Raw genomic sequence first — 21,991 nt, forward strand, 5'->3', positions numbered from 1 at the left:
TTTTGCCCCTATTGATCAAATAAGTTTATTTTTGCGCACTAAACACCTCAAAGCCTATTTCTAAGCTATGTAAAGGTTATTTAGGGTATGTTTAACTTATGATCAAGTTTCGGAATGTTCGTTACTACACAAATCGGTATAGTTTCGCAGTTTGACACAAATAGTCCCTGCGATCGAACAAACTTGATTTCAACACACAAAACCATCCAGAACTTATTTCTAAGTTATGTGGAGGTTATTTAAGGTATGTTAAGCCTATTTCACTATTTCGGAGTGTTCGTTGCATTGAACTGGTTATATTTACGCATTGGCGCGCGTATAACCTTCCAAAAAGCGATTTAGAGCTTGAAATTGGAATCGAATCAAATTGAAAAAAAATCACCAAACATAAATACACACATAATAACCCAAAAACACATATAATAACACCAAAGCACATTGTTTTACTAATAACTAACATTGTTTTACATTGAACCACGATTATAGAACACAGTTGTCACACCCTGGAAGGGTGTGGCACGCTTCGGGAAGTGTGGGAAATTGAACCCCAGATACATTGGTCCATTTAGAATCCTGGAAAGGATTGGTCTCGTAGCCTACAAGTTGGATTTACCTGCTGAACTTAATGGCATTCACGATACATTCCATGTATCAAATTTGAAAAAGAGTCCAACTCAAGAAACAACAGTCATTTCTGCTGACGAAGTTCATGTTGACGACATACTCCACTTTACTGAAGAACCAGTCGAGGTTACGGATTGGAAGGTTAACAAAACACGCAGGAGTAGTGTCAAACTCGTCAAGGTTTGATGGAATGCACGACATGGCCCAGAATTCACATGGGAACGTGAGGATCGAATGAAGGAAAAATACCCACATTTGTTCCCCAAGACCCCTGCAACTAGAAGCAGAACCTAAAATTTCGGGACGAAATTTTCTTAACGGGGGGAGAATGTGACAACCCTCACAATTACAGGTACCGTACAATTAATTAATCTTAATTATATGCTTAATGATTGTGCTTGATTTCAACTGACAATTTAAACTGCTTTATGATTTTTGTATCATACATACATATGCATCATATCTCATACTGTCACTCCACTTATTACACACAAACTTTAGTGACATACTTAATGCACAAAGCACAGTTAGCACACTGAACGAATAATTCAGAAACATGCTGACAATGCCAGCACATGGACATACAATATTTCTAGGCCAGTATGAGCCGGGGACATGATATTACACTAGTATGGAGTGTAGGGAAGTAAGGACCATAAAATTGTGTCACTAGGTGATAGTTAAAGTGCCGGGTAGTGCCTAAAACACACTTTAAGTGTAGAATTCTGCATTTTCAGCAAAAACTCAGCATTTAATATGCTAGTAGTGTGCCAAAAATATGGCAGAATGGTCCTGTATGCTTTACTAAGTGCCGGGAATTAAAAGTGTTACAAAAATGTATATAAAAGACACTTTACGGACTAATTAAACACTTTAACGGGACGGTATCTAACCGGATAACCGGACATTACCCGGGACACTAAATTTTTGTCAAATACATTATTTAAATATATCTTGGCTAGTCATGATCCCTGAACACCATAACACCCCCTAAATGTCAACTAACTAATATATGAAATCATGTTACTTGAAATCTAACTTACCTTTACCATATAGTTGCAAATTTTTACCTTTAACCCCCCCCCCCCTAACCAAATTCGGTCCCAAGTGGACCCACAAATCATCTCCACCATACTTCACATATTCTCTTGGATTTAATCTTAATTTTATATTAGATCTTGCTTGTTCTTACATGATCAAAACCTCATCATAAGTTCACCACTCCCTCACTCACATATCTCTCTCTCTCTCTCAGCCACACACAACCGCCACCACCTTCACCATTTCACCACCATCTTCATCCATTTCTAAGCTTCATTCTAGACTAGAAGGTGATTCAAGGAAGCTTGCAACTTGTGGAACTTCAAGGAGCTTTGTTTCTTGCTTTTCACCATCATTTTTCATCATCTTCTTCACTAGAATCATCCCTAGCCCTTGTGCTAGTAGTAAGTTCTTGTTAAACTCTTGATTCATCTTGTTTCATGGCTAAAAGTGGTAGTATGATGAGTATGCTTAAAACACTAAAGAACAAGAAATAAAAATATGAACATGAAGCTTTACATAAAAGTTTACTTGAAGATGAAATATTGATAGTAAAATGTTGTCGTGAACATGTTGTTGATTGTATGATGATTCTTGGTTGTGTGATGTTAGTCACCATATGGAGATTGTTAGGTGATGTTAGAAACATGACTTAACAGGACGAGGAAGGTGATTATGTGATACATGAGATAATCACCTTCTAGTTTAAACATGAACTTGGAAGAAAATAATTTTTCTTGAAATATAATTAAACAACTAAGATGATGATCATGTAGATTCAAGTTTTATAAAAGATTTTGTAAACAAACCAAGTTAGAGAATCGGTTGTTGGAAGATCATGATTTTTACACACGCTTACACCATTTTTGAACATAAAATAAGTGTGAAAACATTTTATTTACAAGAAGAGTTCAAAAGGTCAATTTCTGTAAAAATTGTTTACAAGTTGTAAACACTAAATTCTTTTAAGAAAATGATTTTTTAAGAAATAATTACACTTTGGAAGGTAACTAAGCCCACTAAAAGCTTTACCAAGTTACTATGCGTTTTTACCAAAAACCAAGTTCATGTTATTATGTAAAGTGCATTGTTTTTGCACTTGGTTAGTGTAATGTTGTTTGATAATTTGTTGTGATTGATTGAATGAACTTTTGAAAAGAAAATAATATGCTAATAAGCATGGACACCTCCGTTTACAAAGGAAACTCTAGCGAAATTTTCTAAAAATTCCAACACTTAGAAAATATTTTTCCAAACAAGTGCTACAAGTATATTTTATAACTTGTGTTTCGAATATAAATTTTGCCATAATTTTTGTAACAAAATACAAGTGTCGGAGGTTGATTTTCTTAAATAAAAATGGATAAATATATATTTAGAATATATATTTTATACTAAAACGCTTGTGTGATTATTTGTTTATTTTGTGAACTAGTTATATCATTTAGGGCAAAATAATGCAACTTAGCAAAATACCATCACATTTACAACTCCGGAAAAATACTTCTACGAATATATTTTCGGGTAAATATTATTTTGGTACAATGAATGAAAATATATTATTTTTGGGAAAAATATATATTTTGGGACTACATTAATTCGACAAATGTGTTAAATATATTTTTCTAAGTGTAACTTAAAAATATATTATTTTCAGAACCACCAAAATACATGTATAAATAGCCTCATCCTTGGGAAAGAAATACACATATAAAATACTTGAGAAGTATGAATACGAAATAGTTGCCTAACTATTATTCCAAAACCCTAAAAATAAAACTTAAGTTAAAATTATTATTATTATGTTAACAAGAAATTATGACTTGGAATAATAACAAAGTAACGTAATTCAAACTCGTAAATACAAAAGCAAGGCACGACCTGTTCGTCTAATAGACAATAGTACGTTGTAGGCTGTCGTGTAGCGGACCAAGTTTGAGTTGACGATACGATTCAGGAGACGCACTACTGTGAGTTCATGTCCCCCTTTTCTCTTAACTGTTTTCAGTTTTATAACTTCGGGGGTGAAATACATGTTAAAATTATTACAGACATTTTTATACATGGTATGGTTAGCTTAAGGAGGGCATACAACTTAGATCATGTGAGTGGTGGGCGTGACACTTAAAGCCATTAATCCTCGTAGTAGGACCGAGGGACATGAGTGATAGATCTATTTGGGTGTAGCGAGCCCACACACATGAGGCCGGGGTGGCCAATAGAGGTGATTGTGTCTTACACCCGGAAGCCCGGTGCAACTCCACTAGGTTTGAGTTTTCCCCGACCACTTCACACATACTAGTGGCTTTGCAACCCATTGGTGATCTCTTTTTTCCTTATTGCTACTTACCAGGGACTTTCATATATAAAGGTTTATACATACTCACATACACATGAACTTGCTCAACTTTTGTTGATTTTTCAAACTACATGTATTTCAGGGAACTGATCGGATCTGGCAAGTGTCTGCATAGGTGTCAAGCTGCGTGCTAATAAAGATGTCATGCAGGGTCGTAGGGTTTGGGAGGTGTAACCCTTTCCTGGACGGGTCACATGTCTCCAAACCTCGTTTTACTTAAAGTCTTTTGTGGTGTCTTATGAACACGTTTTAAAACAAGTATGGTTTGTAATTCATCCTAAGTGTCGACATTTTCAAACAATGTTGTTGTGGTAGTATTAAACTTAAGGAATGGATGAACATCTTGTGTTTTATTTTCATATAGCATTGTTATGATTGTTGCTATGGTATTAAGAAGTCACACCAAATAATCCACGCTTCCGCAAAAGCCAGCGTGTGACACTGTTGAAGACACATGATGAAATACCTGTTGAAGACACATGACGAAACACCTGTTGAACATACATGACGAAACACCTGATGTCTTTCGTCAGACATGGTGTTTCGCCATGAATGTTTCGTCGTCTCATGACCTTCGTCGGCTAATGAACTTTCGTCGAGATGTTTCGTCGGTTGCTTATGTTTTGTCGTCTACAGATTGATGCATCGGCTGTTGTTATGGTGGCAAGAAGGTTGAAAATGTTGGGAGATAAAAGGTGTCGGGCGGTTGAAGATGATCAGATGTTATTTTTCCAGTAATGCGCCTGGTGTTGTTAATCGTAGAGAGAGAGAGGAAGACAGAGATGATAAGAGCGGCTGTACAATGTTTGATGATGGCTGATGTTGGGTATCGTAGAAGAAGAAGAGACATCAGCTGGAAGATGATATCAGCGGCTGGCTGTGATGTTCGTGGCAGCTGAATGTGGAATTTGTAGAGTTTGGAGGTGTGTATCGAAGAGAAAGACAAGGAGGTCAGGAAGTTGATGTTGTCGGCTGAAAGGAAAAGTTCAGCTAGGTTTGGAATGGTGTTTCTTGGGCCCACCTGATATATAATAATGGATGTGCAGAATTATTGTGAACATTGATTTTTTTTTGGGTTGAATATTTCCTTCTAGATTGCATAATGGGCCCAAAATTGGAATAACATGTTCTTGTCGTGATCTGCTTGTGGGAAGCATTAAGTTTTTTTTTTTTTTTGTTTTTTTTTTTTTGTTTTTGGGCCACGAAAATCCAAGGAAAAGTGGAGATAATGCAAAGTGGCTTTGACTTCTTTAGTTCTGGTGCATTCCATCTCGAAAACGTTCAGGAGCCTTAATTTGTCTTTTGGGTCTTGATGTTGGGTCACTTGAAGTGGTCTGTTGAGCTGGTCCATTGGGCTATGATAATGGATCCGTTACACTGTTTTAAATAACCTTCAAGTGTATTGGGCCTATTTGATTGGCCAATTTATTATAGGCTCTATTGGAACGAATGTTCTAGATGAGACATCGAGTCGTGGACCCGTCTCTATTCGTGAGTTGCAAAGTGGGGTCGGGTGTTCGCGAAGTTTATTTGAACCGTGCTTCTAAATGTCAACGCCAAATTCGTACAGGTCCGGGAGCACGCGGGATGATGAGGCATGATGAAAACATGATTTTCTTTAAAACATGGGGTAGTCACGGTTACCGATGCAAACGTCAAATTTGGTGACTTGACTACTATGGGCCAAAAACCAAAAACAATATGTTTACTTCCGCACGTCAATGTTTATGTTGTTATCGGTTATTCGTAAATGTTCGAAAGCATTTTGTTTATTGTCATGTTCTCGCATTTGGAAACAATTGAATGAACGTGGAATGCCAATACCGGTCCTAACGAGTTCACAAAGTCTTTGGAGGGATGCAAGTCGGGTCCTACGGGGTGCTAGGGGACTTTCTTTATCAACTAGAATATGCAAAGAAGAAAGCATTTTGTTTATGGTTATATTCTCGCATTTGGTAACGATTTAATGAACTTGGAATGTCAATACTGGTCCTAACGAGTTCACAAAGTCTTTGGAGGGATACAAGTAGGATGATACGGGGTGCTAGGGGACTTTCTTTTTCAACTAGAATATGCAAAGAAGAAAGTCATTTTCATGATTTTTCGGAAAACCGAGAACATTCAGTGAAGATTGACGACAGTTCCGCTCAGTGGAGGGAATTGGTGAACATTTGAAGATAAATTCTACTCAGTGGAGAGAATTTGTTCTTTGAAATTGACGATAGTTTCTTTGAAGTGGAGAGAATCTGTTAAGGTTTAGAGATCTTACCAAAGAAATGGGGGGATAAAAATTTTTCATATGTTGAATTTCTTCGGTAAATTTCTAAACGCAATCACAGGTGGTAGAGTTTGTGATTTTCTTGTGATACAAACGGTTCGGTGTGGAATGTTTTGCACGAACACATATTTGAGGATTTTAATTAATTCTCCAGCCAGCGTGAAGGGTTTTGCACGGAAACATACAGGTATCTAAAGTCGACGATAGTTTCAAAGCGTTGTTCACTGAAGACCTGGGGGAATCTTTATGAAAGCTGATAGTTCAAAGCTGAAGACCTGCAGGATTCGGTTTTGGGTTTGATGTCTCTTTGAGATTTTAAAGGGATCTGGGGGTAACTCAATTCGTTGAGTTTCCAAACGATGTACTTGGTCAAGCTGACATCCTGAGTACTGATGCTGAAGATCCGTAGTGCTTTACTTGGTCAACTTCACAAAGGCGAGACAATGAGATCTGGATGTAGTTCAACTAAGCGTGCTGTTTGGTTGAGCTTGCAAGGGATACACTTGGTCTAGCTGACTTTCCTGAGTGTTGATGCTGAAGATTAAAGTGCATTACTTGGTCGTTTCCACAAAGATGGTTTACAGAAGACAGTTGACCAGAAATCTCTACCAATGTAGTATGCTTCAATGAAATAAAGTTCTTATGAAGACTTAATGCAGTTCTTAAAGAATGGAACCCTTATCAAATGCCGGTTGGAGTATTGGAAGATCAGCGGAAGATCGGTCAATTGAGCCTTGTGAGGAAATTGCACGACACCCAACACGGATATGCGTACTTTAAGGGGGAAATATTATACAAGGAGTGTCAAGATACTACTTACCTGGATCATCGGTCAAGGGGGAATTTGTTAACACAGAGAAGATAAATACTTGACTGAAGATTGATTGCAGTTGCATTTTCAGTATTCGACAGCAACGGACAAGGGGGAATTTGTTGGTGCAACTTTTGTGTCCGATGCTGTTCGAATAGTTTAGTTTGTATTTTATGTTGATTATGTAATAGTTAGTAAAACGGTCAAACAAATGTGTATTGACCCGCTCGTTTGAAGTGGTCAAACGAGAGGATTATGGGTTTGACCGTGTGTGTGTGCAAGTGAAGTGGGTGTGACTATAAATACCACCCCTTGTCTTTCATTTGCACTTGAGAGTGTTAGAGAGTGTGGGTGAGCTCATTTGAGAGTTCACACTTTGGTTTCTCCCCGGATGTATACTCCTTTGGTATTAGTTCGGTTATCTTGTAATCGGACCGATTTGTAATGTTATACTACCGATTAATACAAAGAAGTTGTGTTTATCTATCTCTAATCTCTCATGTCTTGAACTAATCTCACACTAATCATGGTTTCGGTCCCGAAACACGGTCCTACAATATGACTCAACAGGTTCGATTTTTTCTTTTTTTTTTTTTTTCTGATGATTTTACACATTTATTTGTTGGACTCGCATGCGTTGAATCTACCTGGGGGTTGACCTACTAGCCCCATACCTGCTTCGCATACTCATATATGAAAAGTACATAAAAATGATACCTGCTCTTTTTTTTCCAATAGATTCTTTCTTCACAAATATAATAATCAATCATATATACATTTCATTAACTGATAGTCAGTTAGTCAGATCACTATTTTTGTTAGATACTTCCAATTTCATTTTTTTTGTAACTAATTAAAGAAAAAAGAAACTTCATCTTTCTTGTTAACCATGGATTCCCCTCATTGCACCCGTTCTCTATCAGTGACTTTGTTCTATCTTTTCATCCTTTTGTCATCAAATCTCTTAACATTATTCATCTCCACCTCTTTGTACGCATCTTGTTCATTAAACCCTACCGGAAACCTACTCGTTACTACTGATCATAACACAAGTCCACCACCATCAGACCTTCCACCTGAATTTATAGCCTTTACATCACCAAAAGACCTCCCTTTTGGAATGAACTCTAACTTTGACTCAGATAAGCTATACCCTCCAGTTGGGAGCTTATGTAACCTTTTTCGTGATGAAATTCGACAATACATGTCGTATAAGGTGAATGGATCCTGTCCAGATGATGAACTTTTAGCACAAAAACTGCTCCTCAAAGGGTGTGAGCCACTACCCCGTAGACGATGCCGCCCAGCTGCACAGGTGCAGTATGTTGAACCTTACCCTACTCCAGAATGCTTCTGGTCCACACCATCCGATTCATCGGTCGTCTGGACCGCGTATACTTGCAAGAATTACTCGTGCTTAATCAATCGCAAACGAAACCAAAAAGGGTTTGATGACTGTAAAGACTGTTTTGATCTTGGAGGTAGAGAGAAGACTAGGTGGGTTGAATCTAACAACCGAGGTGGTATTGACTTTGCGATCGATGATGTGTTGGCAGTCAGGAAACCAGGGACGATCAGGATAGGTCTAGATATCGGAGGGGGGGTGGCCACTTTTGCAGTAAGAATGAGAGAACGGAATATAACTATAATAACAACTTCCATGAATTTAAATGGTCCTTTCAATAGCTTTATAGCATCAAGAGGTGTTGTACCTATGTACATAAGCATTTCCCAAAGACTTCCTTTCTTTGATAACACTCTAGATATAGTCCACTCAATGCATGTTTTGAGTAACTGGATACCCACCACGTTGCTACATTTCTTGCTTTACGATGTATATCGGGTTCTTAGGCCGGGTGGGCTGTTTTGGCTTGATCATTTCTTCTGTGCAGAAGATCAACTTGAAGATGTTTACACCCCACTTATTGAAAGCATTGGATTTTCTAAATTAAAGTGGGTGGCAGGGAGGAAATTGGACAGGGGGGCAGAGCTACGAGAGGTGTATCTATCAGCATTGCTTGAAAAGCCACTCAACAACTCTTGGTAGCAGAAAGAAAACCAATGAACAGAAAGAGAGAAAGAGGGGAAAACCACTACCCCAACATGTTGCTTAAAGTTTGTTTTTATAATAAGATTGCCTATTTCGTATTAGATTTGAGCTTACAAGATTGGAGTTGCAAGTTAAATTAATAATATCCATTCTGTGTTACACTGGCTATATGTTATCTCTATCTTTCAGGTTGAATTTTATTGGTTTCATGTGTGACAACCCGTACTTTTGAGGTTAGCATCCTTGGTTTTCGCGCTTATAAATTTTGTTTCGTTACACGCAACTTTTATACGTCACATGTTGAATTTAAATTATCAAATTTTACACTAATATATATCTAAATGCTTCCTTTGTAAACGAAACTTATAAGTTGGAAACGAGACTCATTTACATGACTTAACCCGTCACTCTTACTCCATCCCTTGAGTCTCGGTCCAACCTCAAACCAAAAACCGAACCTCCACCTCCCTCTTGTTTGTTGGATTAATCGGTTGTTTACGGTTCACGGGTGACGGTTCGTAAAACGGATCACGGGTACGTGTCAATTGGTTAGGAGTTCAAACGGGTCAGGGGTGATGGTTATGGATCATCTAGTTCGTGTGGTTGACTTGAAAAATAGGAGTTGCACAACTTAGTGGGTTTGACCGAGTTTGGTGAAAGTGTACGTTGGTGCACGTTGTCGTTTGGAGAAAGAATTTGTTTTAGGTTGTACCGTTCTTTAGGGTAGAATATTAGTTTATTCCTTTTTATATTCGCACGTATTGTATGGCTATATATTGGCTTTTGTTTAATGAATACTGTGACCCTTTCTTTGAATATCAAATATATCACAACAGTTTTTTCATTCTCTGCGCACTATATCTTCACCTTCATAATATATACATACATACATGAGAGTTGTGAGTGTGTAGAGTTTGGGGCCTGTAATTAACATTTGGTATCATAGCCTAGGGCGCTCGTGAAGACGGGAACGCCGGTTTGAGAGTCGGTTTCGTGAAAAGGGTCTAGCCCGTCGCTGCAGGGCAACCGCAGCAGGAAAACGGGTTGTTCGGGACTGTGTTGCAGCGTTAAACGGAAATAGAAAGGTGTTTCGGTTCGACCGTTGTTTCGGGTAAGTGCCGGTATGACAGCGGGGTGACCGACATCAGTTTTCTAGGCTGGTTCAGGACTGATTAACAGAAGAAGACGGAGGCGTGATGGTGTTTTCGGTAGGCCGTTGTTGTGGTAGACGTACTGGTTGAGATGACGGGGGTGACTGGTGATAAACACTTGTGTTCCGGGGCTGTTAATAGTGATCAAAAGAAGGTTCAAAGCTGTTCGGATGTTAGTTGCGGGTTTGTGCATCTGTTATACATTGGTGACAATAGCAGAATGTTTCGCAGGTGCCTTGATCATTGTTTCGTGATAAGTGTAGACCGGTGTAGGTACGTGAAAAACGGGCGTAAGGGATCCATCAAAGCAGTTGGCTTTGGGTTCGGTTCGTTAAGCAGTTGATAGAAAACGTAATAAGCAGGTGGCTTTTTTTCTTGGTCGGTGGAGAGGCCTCTTGGAACAAGTTTGATTGGGAAAAGGTACGAGAGTCAAGATAATGGCGTTCGAGTTCAAATCGGGTGACTCGGATGTGACCGTGTAGAGGTCATCGATCCGTGATGAGTCAAGATGTGAATGGACGGTTCAAATGGGATGCCATGTTACATGTTATAAGTTTGGTGAAATTGATTTGGGTTGAAATGGGAGACTTTGGATGTGATCGAGGTGAAGATCGGGTGTCCGGTGCAAGTCGTGATGGTTCGGGAAAAAAACAGTGATTCGGGTGCGTAAACGAGCGGTGTGAACAAACCGATTAAGGGGTGATTGTTGGATTAATCGGTTGTTTACGGTTCACGGGTAACGGCTCGTAAAACGGATCACGGGTACGGGTCAATTGGTTAGGAGTTCGAACGGGTCATGGGTGATGTTTATGGATCATCTAGTTCGTTTGGTTGACTTGAAAAATAGGAGTGGCACAACTTAATGGGTTTGACCGAGTTTGGTGAAAGTGTACGTTTGTGCACATTGTCGTTTAGAGAAAGAATTTGTTTTAGGTTGTACGGTTCTTTAGGGTAGAATATTACTTTATTCCTTTTTATATTCGCACGTATTGTATGGCTATATATTGGCTTTTGTTTAATGAATATTGTAACCCTTTCTTTGAATATCAAATATATCACAGCAGTTTTTTCATTATCTGCACACTATATCTTCACCTTCATAATATATACATACATACTTGAGAGTTATGAGTATGTAGAGTTTGGGACCTGTAATCAACATTGTTATCAGCCCATTATGGCGACAAAAGCCCAAACTGTGCAAACCCAACCCTTTGTGTGTCGTGCATACATGTATGTATGCGTACGGTGTTTTGTGAATAAAAAAAGGAAACCCTAACACTCCCTCCTTCTCCACTCGATGTGCGACTGCAGCAAGACCCCCCCCCACTACTTCCCCTCCATCGCAACCCTCTCCCTCGTTCGAGCTCTATCTCTCTCTCTCGCATCTTTCTTCGGTTAGCGTTGTTATTTGTTTTGGGGTTTTAAGTTATGTTCGTACATGGCTGTGTTTTTGTTGCCTAATTAATCCTTGGTGTTTGTGAGAATACTTGTATGCTAGGTTGCTAGAAACTGTGTTTTAATGTGGAATTGGTCGTATAAGTGTTCGATTAGTAACTAGGGCTTTTGTTCTGGATTGAATTTTTCTAATTGTGATGAAAGGGATGATGTATAGTATTGATATTCTATTGATATGATGATTACATGTAATGCTAATGGCTGGAATTCATGTTTGATTGAGGTTATGATCACATCTGCGTTCGTACCTTTATTAGGGTTTTGATATTCGCATGATGTAGGATTTAGTCTTGTTAGTCGTTGATGCTTTGGGTGATAAATAAATCTGAGTTTGATTATAACCTTCTATAAGTGTGTATAAGGGTCGTTGTTTGCTAAACAAGGTTACGGAATCACTCGAACTGTCACACCCCAACCGATGGCGGAATCATTGGGGCATGGCACTGAGCGAAACAGATTGTCCAGAAGTTTCCACAACAACTATCATTACTATTTAGTTTAAATAATACGTCCCATACCGTATCCTAAATAATAAAACAAGTTATTATAGACAAACATCTTGTCAAATATACTGTTCCGACAACTCAGATTTAAATAAAAGTATAAATATTGTTCAAATGCTTCTAGAGACTCAATCTGCAAGATCTACAGACAACTATGCTCTAGACGCTTATTCCTAGCTCGCCTTCCTAGCAGCTAAGCATCCTATATGCCTGTCACATACGTTAAAATAAAGTCAATACATGAAATGTAAGGTGAGCATACAAGTTTGATAATAGCATATAGAGTTCGAAATAGTTTACGCATAACCAGCACGTACACAGAGGAAAACAAAGCATGTTAATTATCGACGTGGATCTATCGATACCAATGACTGCGGGTTGACTGTCCGAGACAGTTCGCAATACATGATTACCACTGTAATCCATGCAAGTAATTGTCCTTAACAACCCTCGTGTGAACGGGTGCTGAGTCCAAACTATAGTACTATGTCGTTAAGGCAGGTAGACAGCATTCCACGTGTAAACATAACAACAAGCATTCATTTAGTCACGTAATACATGCAGAACGGTTAGCGTTTAAATAGTTGAGTAGTTTGTTCGTTTGTGATTTTAGATAAGTAAAGTATGTAACACCCAAAAGTGCTAAAGCAAAAAGGGTTCGAGTATACTCACAGCGATGGGTTGATGGATTGAAGGGAGCGCTTGAGAGTAGGGTTAGCCTGAATGGTTCGATAGCATAACGATGAGTAACATTTTACGTGTTACAGGTTAGTGATGTTGGGTCGAACAGCCTGGTCGATCGAACTGTAGGTTCGATCGAACGGGTTGTTCGTTCGGTTAGAAAGTCCGTTCGGACAGCCTGTTCGATCGGCCGATAGGCTCGATCGGTTGGACTGTTCGAGTGGATTGTTTCTTCCTTTGAGTAGGATGTGTTTGTGTATGATGGCTTGACCTTTTGAAGTTTGCGTTGTAGTATTTGAGAACATTGAAGTGTTCTTGCCTTTCAGGTCGATCGATCGAACGGCCTGTTCGATCGGTCGACTTAACCGATCGGTTAGACACTTCAGTAGTAGTCCTCAGCAGGATGTCACCTGATCGAACAACATGTTCGATCGGGTGGCATTCCAATACGTCAAACGAGTTGCAAAATCGATTAAGGGTTGAAGCATAGTATCTCATGATCCGATGAGTAATGGTATCGAATAGCTCGTTCGATCGAACATCACTTCGTTCAATACTATACATCATGAAATTGTCATGTGTGGGGCCATGTGCTAGCCAATCGGCTGGCCTGGTCGATCGGCTGACATGTCCGATCGGTTGGGCAGTTCGTTCGAACAGCCTGTTCGATCGGTCAGCATCCTGACCTGGTCGGCCTGTTCGTCTAACACTTGGCTGTTCTGTTTGTTTGACGTTATGTTGAGATATTTTGACAACGAGTTGAACCATGGCACCTTCGTTCTTACTTGTTTCCCCTGCTCGGTCAGGAATCACCCAAGTCCGGCCGGTGAACGGTTCGGAACGGAGTTTATAGTTTAACCCGAAATCGGTGAATCTCGTGGATAGAATCCGAATCTTGAACCACTTGACCATTAGAATGATTGGTGAGTTGGCTCAAGCTCCGTTTCTACGGGTTTGAAGGCATTGAGTGTAAAAGAGTTGAAAGAAAGTTGGAAATCCTACTTTCAATCCTTCACACCATGTAAATGTTCAGATCTGTGATAGATCTTAGTTTGTTTATGTGGAAATCGGCTAGATCCAAGTGATTCTTGGTGGATTGAGGCCAAAACATGAAGTTCTTGAAGAACACCATGATGACATCATCCTAGAATCCTTAGATCTCGATGATTTCACGGTTAGAAAGCAAGATTTGAAATAAAGAAAGGTGTAGGAGCATGTATTGATCAAGAAAGTATAAGATTTAGGATGAAAACTTACCGAAATCGGAAGAAATCTGAGAAAAGAAGGGGAGCACGAGCTGGTCGGTCCGAGGGTTTCCAAAAGTGGAAACAATGACAATGACTTGCCTATTTATAGGCTTCCCAAAGAGGAAAGGGCTGACCGATCGGCCAGGCATCACGACCGGACAGCCTGCTCGATCGGACGGTCTGTCCGATCGGCTGGGCTGTTCGATCGGCTAGGAGCCTGATCGATCCACAACCTGTTTCGAGTGTTCGGTGCGACGATTTTTGATATTTCGATTTCGATCGAAGACGATACGAGTACGATAGAGTTTCCTATTCAAATTAGTTTTAGTCCCAACCACTATATCTACATACAAGCATCTACATTCCATATTCGATTTCGATTGAGTTCGACTGAGTTTCGAGTTTCGATTCGATTGATCACCACACATAACATAAAGTAAACACGCACAGGTAACACATAAGGCACACACACACGTATAATAACAGCAAATTCACATAATTCGAGTTTCGAGTTCGATTGATGATTCGATTAGCTTGATTATTGATTGGTTAACTTTATCGCATTGTTACTTCCTACTATTCACAGTCGTAAATCGTTTCGCGTTGATTAGACATTTAATTACTTTGATTTCTCTGATTGACAACACTTACTCCACATAATACAAAACATAAAATAGACTAATTACAGTCAAGAAGTCAAACTTGACTTGGACTTTGACTTTGACTTTGACATTCGAAAACACGGGGTGTTACAGCCTCCCCTTGTTTAGGGAATTTCGTCCCGAAATTAGGCTGAAAGCTGCACATCACCATGAATGATCTTACTAATTTCTCGCTTCAGATCTTTATTTAAACAACTGCGGGTACTAAGCCTTCATGTCACTTTCGAGTTCCCAAGTAAACTCTGCGTCTCGTTTGCCCTCCCATCGGACTTTCACGATAGGGACGCACGAGCGTCTGAGTTGCTTGGTCTGGCGATCCATGATTTCGACAGGCTTTTCCACGAAATGCAGCGTTTCGTTGATTTGAAGGTCCTCGAGAGGTACAATCAGATCATGATCAGCTAGGCATTTCTGGAGGTTTGACACATGGAAAGTCGGGTGGACGTTACTAAGTTCCTCCGGTAGTTTGAGTCTGTAGGCGACTTTTCCGATCCTTTCCAGAATCTTAAAAGGTCCAACATATCGAGGCTCTAGTTTCCTTTTCTTGCCGAATCTGACCACACCCTTCCAAGGTGATACCTTTAGGAGTACGTAGTCGCCAACGTCAAATTCAATGGGCTTGCGTCTTCTATCAGCGTAACTTTTCTGTCTATCCCTGGCTTTCGACAAGCTGTCTCGAATCTGGAGGATTTTGTCAGTCGTTTCTTGTAGTAACTCGGGACCGGTTAGTTGCGAGTGACCGATCTCGTGCCACACAATAGGCGATCGACATCTTCTACCATATAAGGCCTCGAATGGTGCCATTTGGATGCTGGCATGATAGCTGTTGTTGTATGAGAATTCGACTAATGGTAGGTATTCGTTCCAACTACCACCAAAGTCTATGACACATGCACGGAGCATGTCTTCAAGAGTACGGATCGTTCTTTCAGTATGTCCGTCGGTTTGAGGATGGAATGCGGTACTTATGTTAAGCGACGTACCAAGACCTGCTTGAAACGTTTCCCACAACCTCGAAGTAAACCGAGCGTCACGATCTGAAATGATGTCACGAGGCATACCATGATTACAAATGATCTCGTCGGTGTAGATTCGGGCTAGTCGTTCTACCTTGTAGTCTTCCCGTATTGGCAAGAAGTGGGCTGATTTGGTCAGACGATCAACTATGACCCAAATGCTGTCATGACCTGATGGCGTGGGCGAAAGTTTGGTTATGAAATCCATAGCTATACTCTCCCACTTCCATATTTAGATTGGAGGTTGTTCGAGTAAGCCAAAAGGTCGTTGATGTTCAGCCTTAACTCTTGCACAAGTTAGGCAACTTCCAACATAGAGAGCAATATCCCGTTTCATGCTCGACCACCAATACTTGTAACGAATATCCTGGTACATTTTATCGGCATCGGGATGAATAGAATACCGGGATTTGTGGGCTTCGTCCATTATAATCTTTCGGAAATCGGTCTGCTTAGGGATCCAAATTCGATCCAGATAATAAAAAATGTCATTTGCTTTGCTTACAAGCTGAGCTCCATTGTGATAAATCCTCTCTTTCTTCAAAGTGTGTTCATTAAAACAAGCATTGTGGGCTTCGCGGATGAGGGTTTCGAGATCATGCTGGGCTTGGATATTGCGAATACTGAGCAAATAACTCCGTCTGCTGAGCGCGTCGGCAACAACATTTGCCTTGCCTGGGTGATAACGAATCTCACAGTCGTAATCGTTAAGAAGTTCTACCCATCGGCGTTGACGCATGTTAAGCTCTTTCTGATTAAAGATGTGTTGTAAACTCCTGTGATCGGTGAAGATCGTACACTTGGTACCATACAGGTAGTGTCGCCAAATCTTCAATGCAAAAACAATTGCGCCTAGCTCGAGATCATGGGTTGTATAGTTCTTCTCGTGGATTTTGAGCTGACGAGATGCGTAAGCAATAACCTTGTCCCGTTGCATGAGAACACAACCAAGACCAAGGTTGGAAGCATCACAATAGACAATGAAATCATTGTTTCTGTCGGGAAATGTGAGAATAGGAGCATTGCAAAGCATATGTTTGAGGGTTTGAAAGGCAGACTCTTGTTCGGTTCCCCAAACAAAAGACTTGTCTTTATGGGTAAGGGCGGTAAGCGGCACAGCGATCTTAGAGAATCCTTCGATAAATCGTCGATAATAGCCCGCTAGTCCGAGAAAAGAACGAACTTTAGACGAGTTCTTAGGCGTAATCCAACTCTTAACTGCTTCAATCTTCGCGGGATCGACATGAATACCCTGACTATTAACGATGTGACCCATAAATTGAACCTCCTCTAGCCAGAATTCACACTTGGAGAACTTGGCATAGAGTTGATTCCCCTGGAGTAGCTCGAGAACCAAACGTAGATGTTGCGCGTGTTCGGTCTTCGACTTAGAATAGATTAAGACATCGTCAATGAACACGATGACGAAACGGTCTAGAAATGGCTTACACACGCGATTCATCAGATCCATGAAAACCGCGGGTGCGTTAGTTAAACCAAAAGGCATAACAACGAATTCATAATGGCCGTATCGAGTACGAAAAGCGGTTTTGGGGATGTCTTCCTCTTGAATGCGCAATTGATGATAGCCCGAACGTAGATCGATCTTCGAGAAACACATGGCGCCTTGCAGCTGATCAAATAAGTCATCGATTTGAGGCAAAGGGTAACGGTTCTTGACGGTTAGCTTATTCAACTCCTGATATTCGATGCACATCCTGAACGACCCATCCTTCTTTTTAACGAAAAGGACTGGCGCGCCCCAAAGAGAAGTGTTCGGGCGAATAAAGCCTTTTTCAAGTAATTCCTGGAGTTGGTTCGAGAGTTCCCTCATTTCGGATGGCGCGAGTCGATAAGGGGCTTTGGCAACAGGGTTAGCTCCAGGAATAAGTTCGATACGAAAGTCGATATCACGACTTGGCGGTAGTCCAGGAAGATCATCAGGGAACACCTGAGGAAATTCACGGACCACTGGAACATCTTTAACTTCGGCCTTCTTTTTCTTTTCCTTCTCCACTACTACAATGTTGGCCAAGAAAGCTCTGTATTCCTTGCGGAGATACTTGCTAGCTTGGATGCATGACATGAGTTTAAGACCTTTCGAAGCTGTTTCACCGTACACACATAATAGATCACCATTAGCGAGCGAGAATCGAATCATCTTGTCAAAACACACAACTTCAGCATGGTTTTCGCGAAGAAAGGCCATGCCTACTATGATGTTGAAACTTCCGAGTTGCATAGGCATAAGGTCGATTGGGAAGATGTGATTGTTGAGCTCGAGAGTACAATCGCGGAGAACAGAGTTAACGGCGACGGTTCTTCCAGTAGCGACTTCAACTTCGAATGACGAGGGGAGATAAGAGCGCTTACGACTAAGGAGATTCTCGAATTCAAACGACACAAAAGCAGTTATCGGCTCCAGTATCAAACAAACATGATGCATAAATACCATTCACAAGGAACGTACCATTAACCATGTTGTTGTCAGCCTGGGCTTGATGAGCATTGATGTTGAAGGTTCTGGCACGGGCTGCTTGTTGCTGCTGCTGTTGGGGCTCTTGTTTCACAACCCTATTCGGGCACATGTTTGCAAAAAGGTTAGGATCACCACATGAAAAGCAGACTTGAGCATTGACCGCGGGTGCTTGAGCTGCAGGTTGGCCTTGAGGGGCTGGGAGTAGAGCTTGATGAGCGGCGGCAGGAGTTGCGGTGTTACGGGGACCATAGCGGCAGTTCGCAGTGAAATGACCGTAGAGGTTGCAGTGAGCGCAGAAACGACAGGCGATTCCCACCGAATGATGATATGAGCATGTTGGGCAGAGCGGGTGGGGACCTGTGTAAGCACGCTTTGCTGGCGGTGCATTGGTCACTGGAGCTGGTCGGTGGTAAGACTGCTGCTGAGCCGACCCGGCTTGCAGAGGAGCGGCATTGGTCGTGACGGCACAGTTCTTGTTGCTGGAGCTGCTGTTGTTGTGCTTCTTCTTGCGACGTGATGACTTGGATGTATGAGCAGTGGAGGTGTCGGCGGTCAGTGCCACTTGGTTCTGTATTATTATCTTATGAGGGTCTTGTAGCTGGTCGGATTGGAAATCCCATGCTTACCAAAGAAGATTACGACCAAATAGACGCCGAAGAGATGGAATTAATGGATATCAAATGGTGTCTTGCAAGTGTTCTTCGACGCGCTGAAAAGTTCAAAACAATCACCGGGAGAAATGTCTTTCTTGATGCTCATGTATCTACTTTAGGTTTTGATAAATCTAAAGTTACTTGTTTTCCATGCAGGGAGAAAGGCCATTTCAAACGGGAATGCAAGAACAGGGAAGCTAGTGGCGCTCAGAATCCGTTCGGAAAAGATGACTACTACCGGAAAGCCATTTATCAGCAAGTTGGTCAATCACAAGACTCACAGACGGCTCATGGTAGGAAGATTGAAGATTCTAAGAGAGCGTGTTTAGTAAACTTCAACTGGAGCAACTACATATCTCCTGGTAGTAAAGCGTGTATAGTTGATCAAGATGATGAAAGACTGCCTGAAGGATTCAGCTGGGATATGTTCGTTGATGAAAAGGGAGAATACAAAGCTTTCATCGCCAAGATTGTCAGAGAGCCAGACATGTTTGCTACCTGGATGAAGTCTATTGGAGTGAATGTGAAGAGTGAGGATGAAAATTCTGTTACTTCTGATGAAAGCTCAGAAAGTTCTGATGAAAAGTCACATATTTCAGATGAGAGTGAACAAAATGTTGTTAATTCAGAAAAAGAAGTTGTATTTGATCAAACACCGTCAGATTCTTGTTTATCAGATGTTGATTCAGAAAAATCTGTACAGTTTGATCAGTCACCAGTTGATAGTAGTAGTGATGATGAGGAAGAAAAACATATCAATATTGCAAAATCTCATCTTTCTCCTGAAAGTTTTCATTTCTATTTTGCAGAACGCTTGGAGAAACTGAAGGAGAAAAGAGCTGCTAAAGAACAACAAAAGAAATCTGAAGATGATGTTCAAAATGTTGAAAGTGTTGCTGAGAAGATTACTGAAGTTGAGAAAGTAATTGAAGCTGAGAAGGTAAAAGAAGAAGAAAAGGTGATTGAAGTTGTGAAAACAATCGAGGTTGAGAAGATTGTTGAAGTTGTCAAGCCTTGCACAAAGTGTTTGGAAGCTTGCAAGGAATGTGCAGCAAAAGATGACATAATAACTGAGTACGAGAAGAAGAAAGAGCAGTTACTGTTCAATCTCAACTATGTAAAAGAATCATATGATGTCTTGAACAAAACAGTAACTGGTCTCCAAAAGACAAACTCAGAGAGAGAACAAGCTCTAACGATGATGAATGCAGTCATGATGACAAAGCAAAAAGCTATCAACTTTTACATCAAAGAAAGTGCTAAGTGGAAGCAAGAGTTGGAGATAGAAAAGATCGAGAATGAGAGAATTAGACGTTTGTTGCAAAGTTATTCTAGTTCTGATTATCTCATTGATCGTATTTACCCAACTATTGCAGGAATGGAAGCTTTTCAAGATGAGAAGCCAAAGAAGAAGAAAGATTGTGGTAAGAAACCGGCTGTTAGCTATACCAAGTGTCCACCTCCAATTTGGGAAGGGTATTCTCCTAGAAGACCAAACGAGGAGCAACTTCAAAAAGCAGTCAATATAAAGCTAAAAACCGACACAACTGATGAATTACCAGAAAACATTGATGTCACGTTCACCTCATCCGATACTGATCATGAGTCTGAATTAATCAAAAAGGTGGTCGATCAAGTGTTGGATACTGATGAGGAGTCCGAGTCAAAGTCTGAGTCTGGAAAGTCAAATTCGTCAGTCAACAGGGAAAATTCGTCGGTTAAACGGTCTTACAGTAAAGAATTTTTGTTATCAAAAGCAAATTTGAATGATGAAATATTCGAAGTTATTTATACTTTGAATGGTTCTGACAAATTATATTACAATAAAGAGTTTCCAATAATGAGTATTAAAACAGAATTGATTAACAAAACTTTTAAACTAATAGAAATTAATATTCCTGAATTGAAAGTTTTGAAAAGTTTTGAAAAATCTAAAAAATATACTTCAAGAGTTCAACAACGGTTAAACAAGAAAAAAGGTTACAATTCTGGTTCCGGTTTTCAAAAGAAACCTAACCAAAATCGTAGCTACAAAAAGAAAGGTCTTGGTTTTATTCCACCAGAAAATTATAAAAATTATAAAAATTCTAAAACAAAAACAGAATTTGTGTCAGGTGGAAGCTCAGAAGATGAACAGAAGAAACCATTTTGGAGACGGTCAAACCAAGAGTTTCTTGCTTAGAAGAGAAAGAATGGAACTGAAGTGTGGCAACCAAAAGAACTCGTACCTGTTACAAGTGCAATGAAGCTGGTCACATTGCATGGAATTGTTCAAAGAATGCAAAAACAAAACAGGGAGTTTCTCAGAAATTAAAAGAAAAAGTTGTTGATGTTGAACCACCAACCAATAGACTTAAAATTTTTGAAAACTCAACTTATGAGGTTGGTGAATGTTCGAAGAGGAATTTGTATGAAAAGAAAGGAAAAGACAACCAAATGTGGGTTGTTAAGAAAGTTGATGTGAATGTCGGCGATGAATCTGGTTCCACAAAGCCAGAAGAGCCACAGGTTAAAGAGAAAATTTCAGTGAATGATGATGAATTTCCATCACTGAAATTTGAAGAAGTTAAAAAGAAAGTTGGGAATGTTGAAATCTCGAATCAATTTTACAATGAGAAAACTAAATTTGATGTCGAGAAAACATTTAATGGAAGTGTAAAGAAAATTTTTGGTAAAATGTTGAATGGGAAAGCAAAGGGGGTTAAAGATTTTTATGCGACTAAAAAGGCAACATACAACCCCACTGCTCAAGAGTTGAAAGCCATCAAGTCTGAGAAGACTTGGATGGAAGTCTGCTTTCCTTGAAGTCTTAGGACTATGCCGGACATCCCAAGTTTTTATCGTGGATCATGAATCGGCATCATTCTAGTTTTGAATAGTGTTTGAATTTTACAGGTGAAAGGACTACGCCGGAGCTTCCAGGTTGGTAATTGAGAAGCAGGAATCGGCATCTTTCTGACTAATTTGACAAGTGGTAA

General features: G+C 40.2%; 1 protein-coding gene across 1 annotated transcript; it reads left to right on the plus strand.

Moving 5' to 3' along the window:
- Positions 1-7,963: 7,963 nt before the first annotated feature.
- On the plus strand, positions 7,964-9,400 carry LOC110918393 (probable methyltransferase PMT19). Its single transcript, XM_022162723.2, has one exon. The coding sequence runs from the start codon at positions 8,003-8,005 to the stop codon at positions 9,158-9,160; it is 1,158 nt and encodes a 385-aa protein (XP_022018415.1). The 5' UTR covers positions 7,964-8,002; the 3' UTR covers positions 9,161-9,400.
- The last annotated feature ends 12,591 nt before the right edge of the window (positions 9,401-21,991 follow it).

The sequence above is a fragment of the Helianthus annuus genome, chromosome 16 (assembly GCF_002127325.2).
Source record: "Helianthus annuus cultivar XRQ/B chromosome 16, HanXRQr2.0-SUNRISE, whole genome shotgun sequence".
In the NCBI taxonomy this organism is placed as follows: domain Eukaryota; kingdom Viridiplantae; phylum Streptophyta; class Magnoliopsida; order Asterales; family Asteraceae; genus Helianthus; species Helianthus annuus.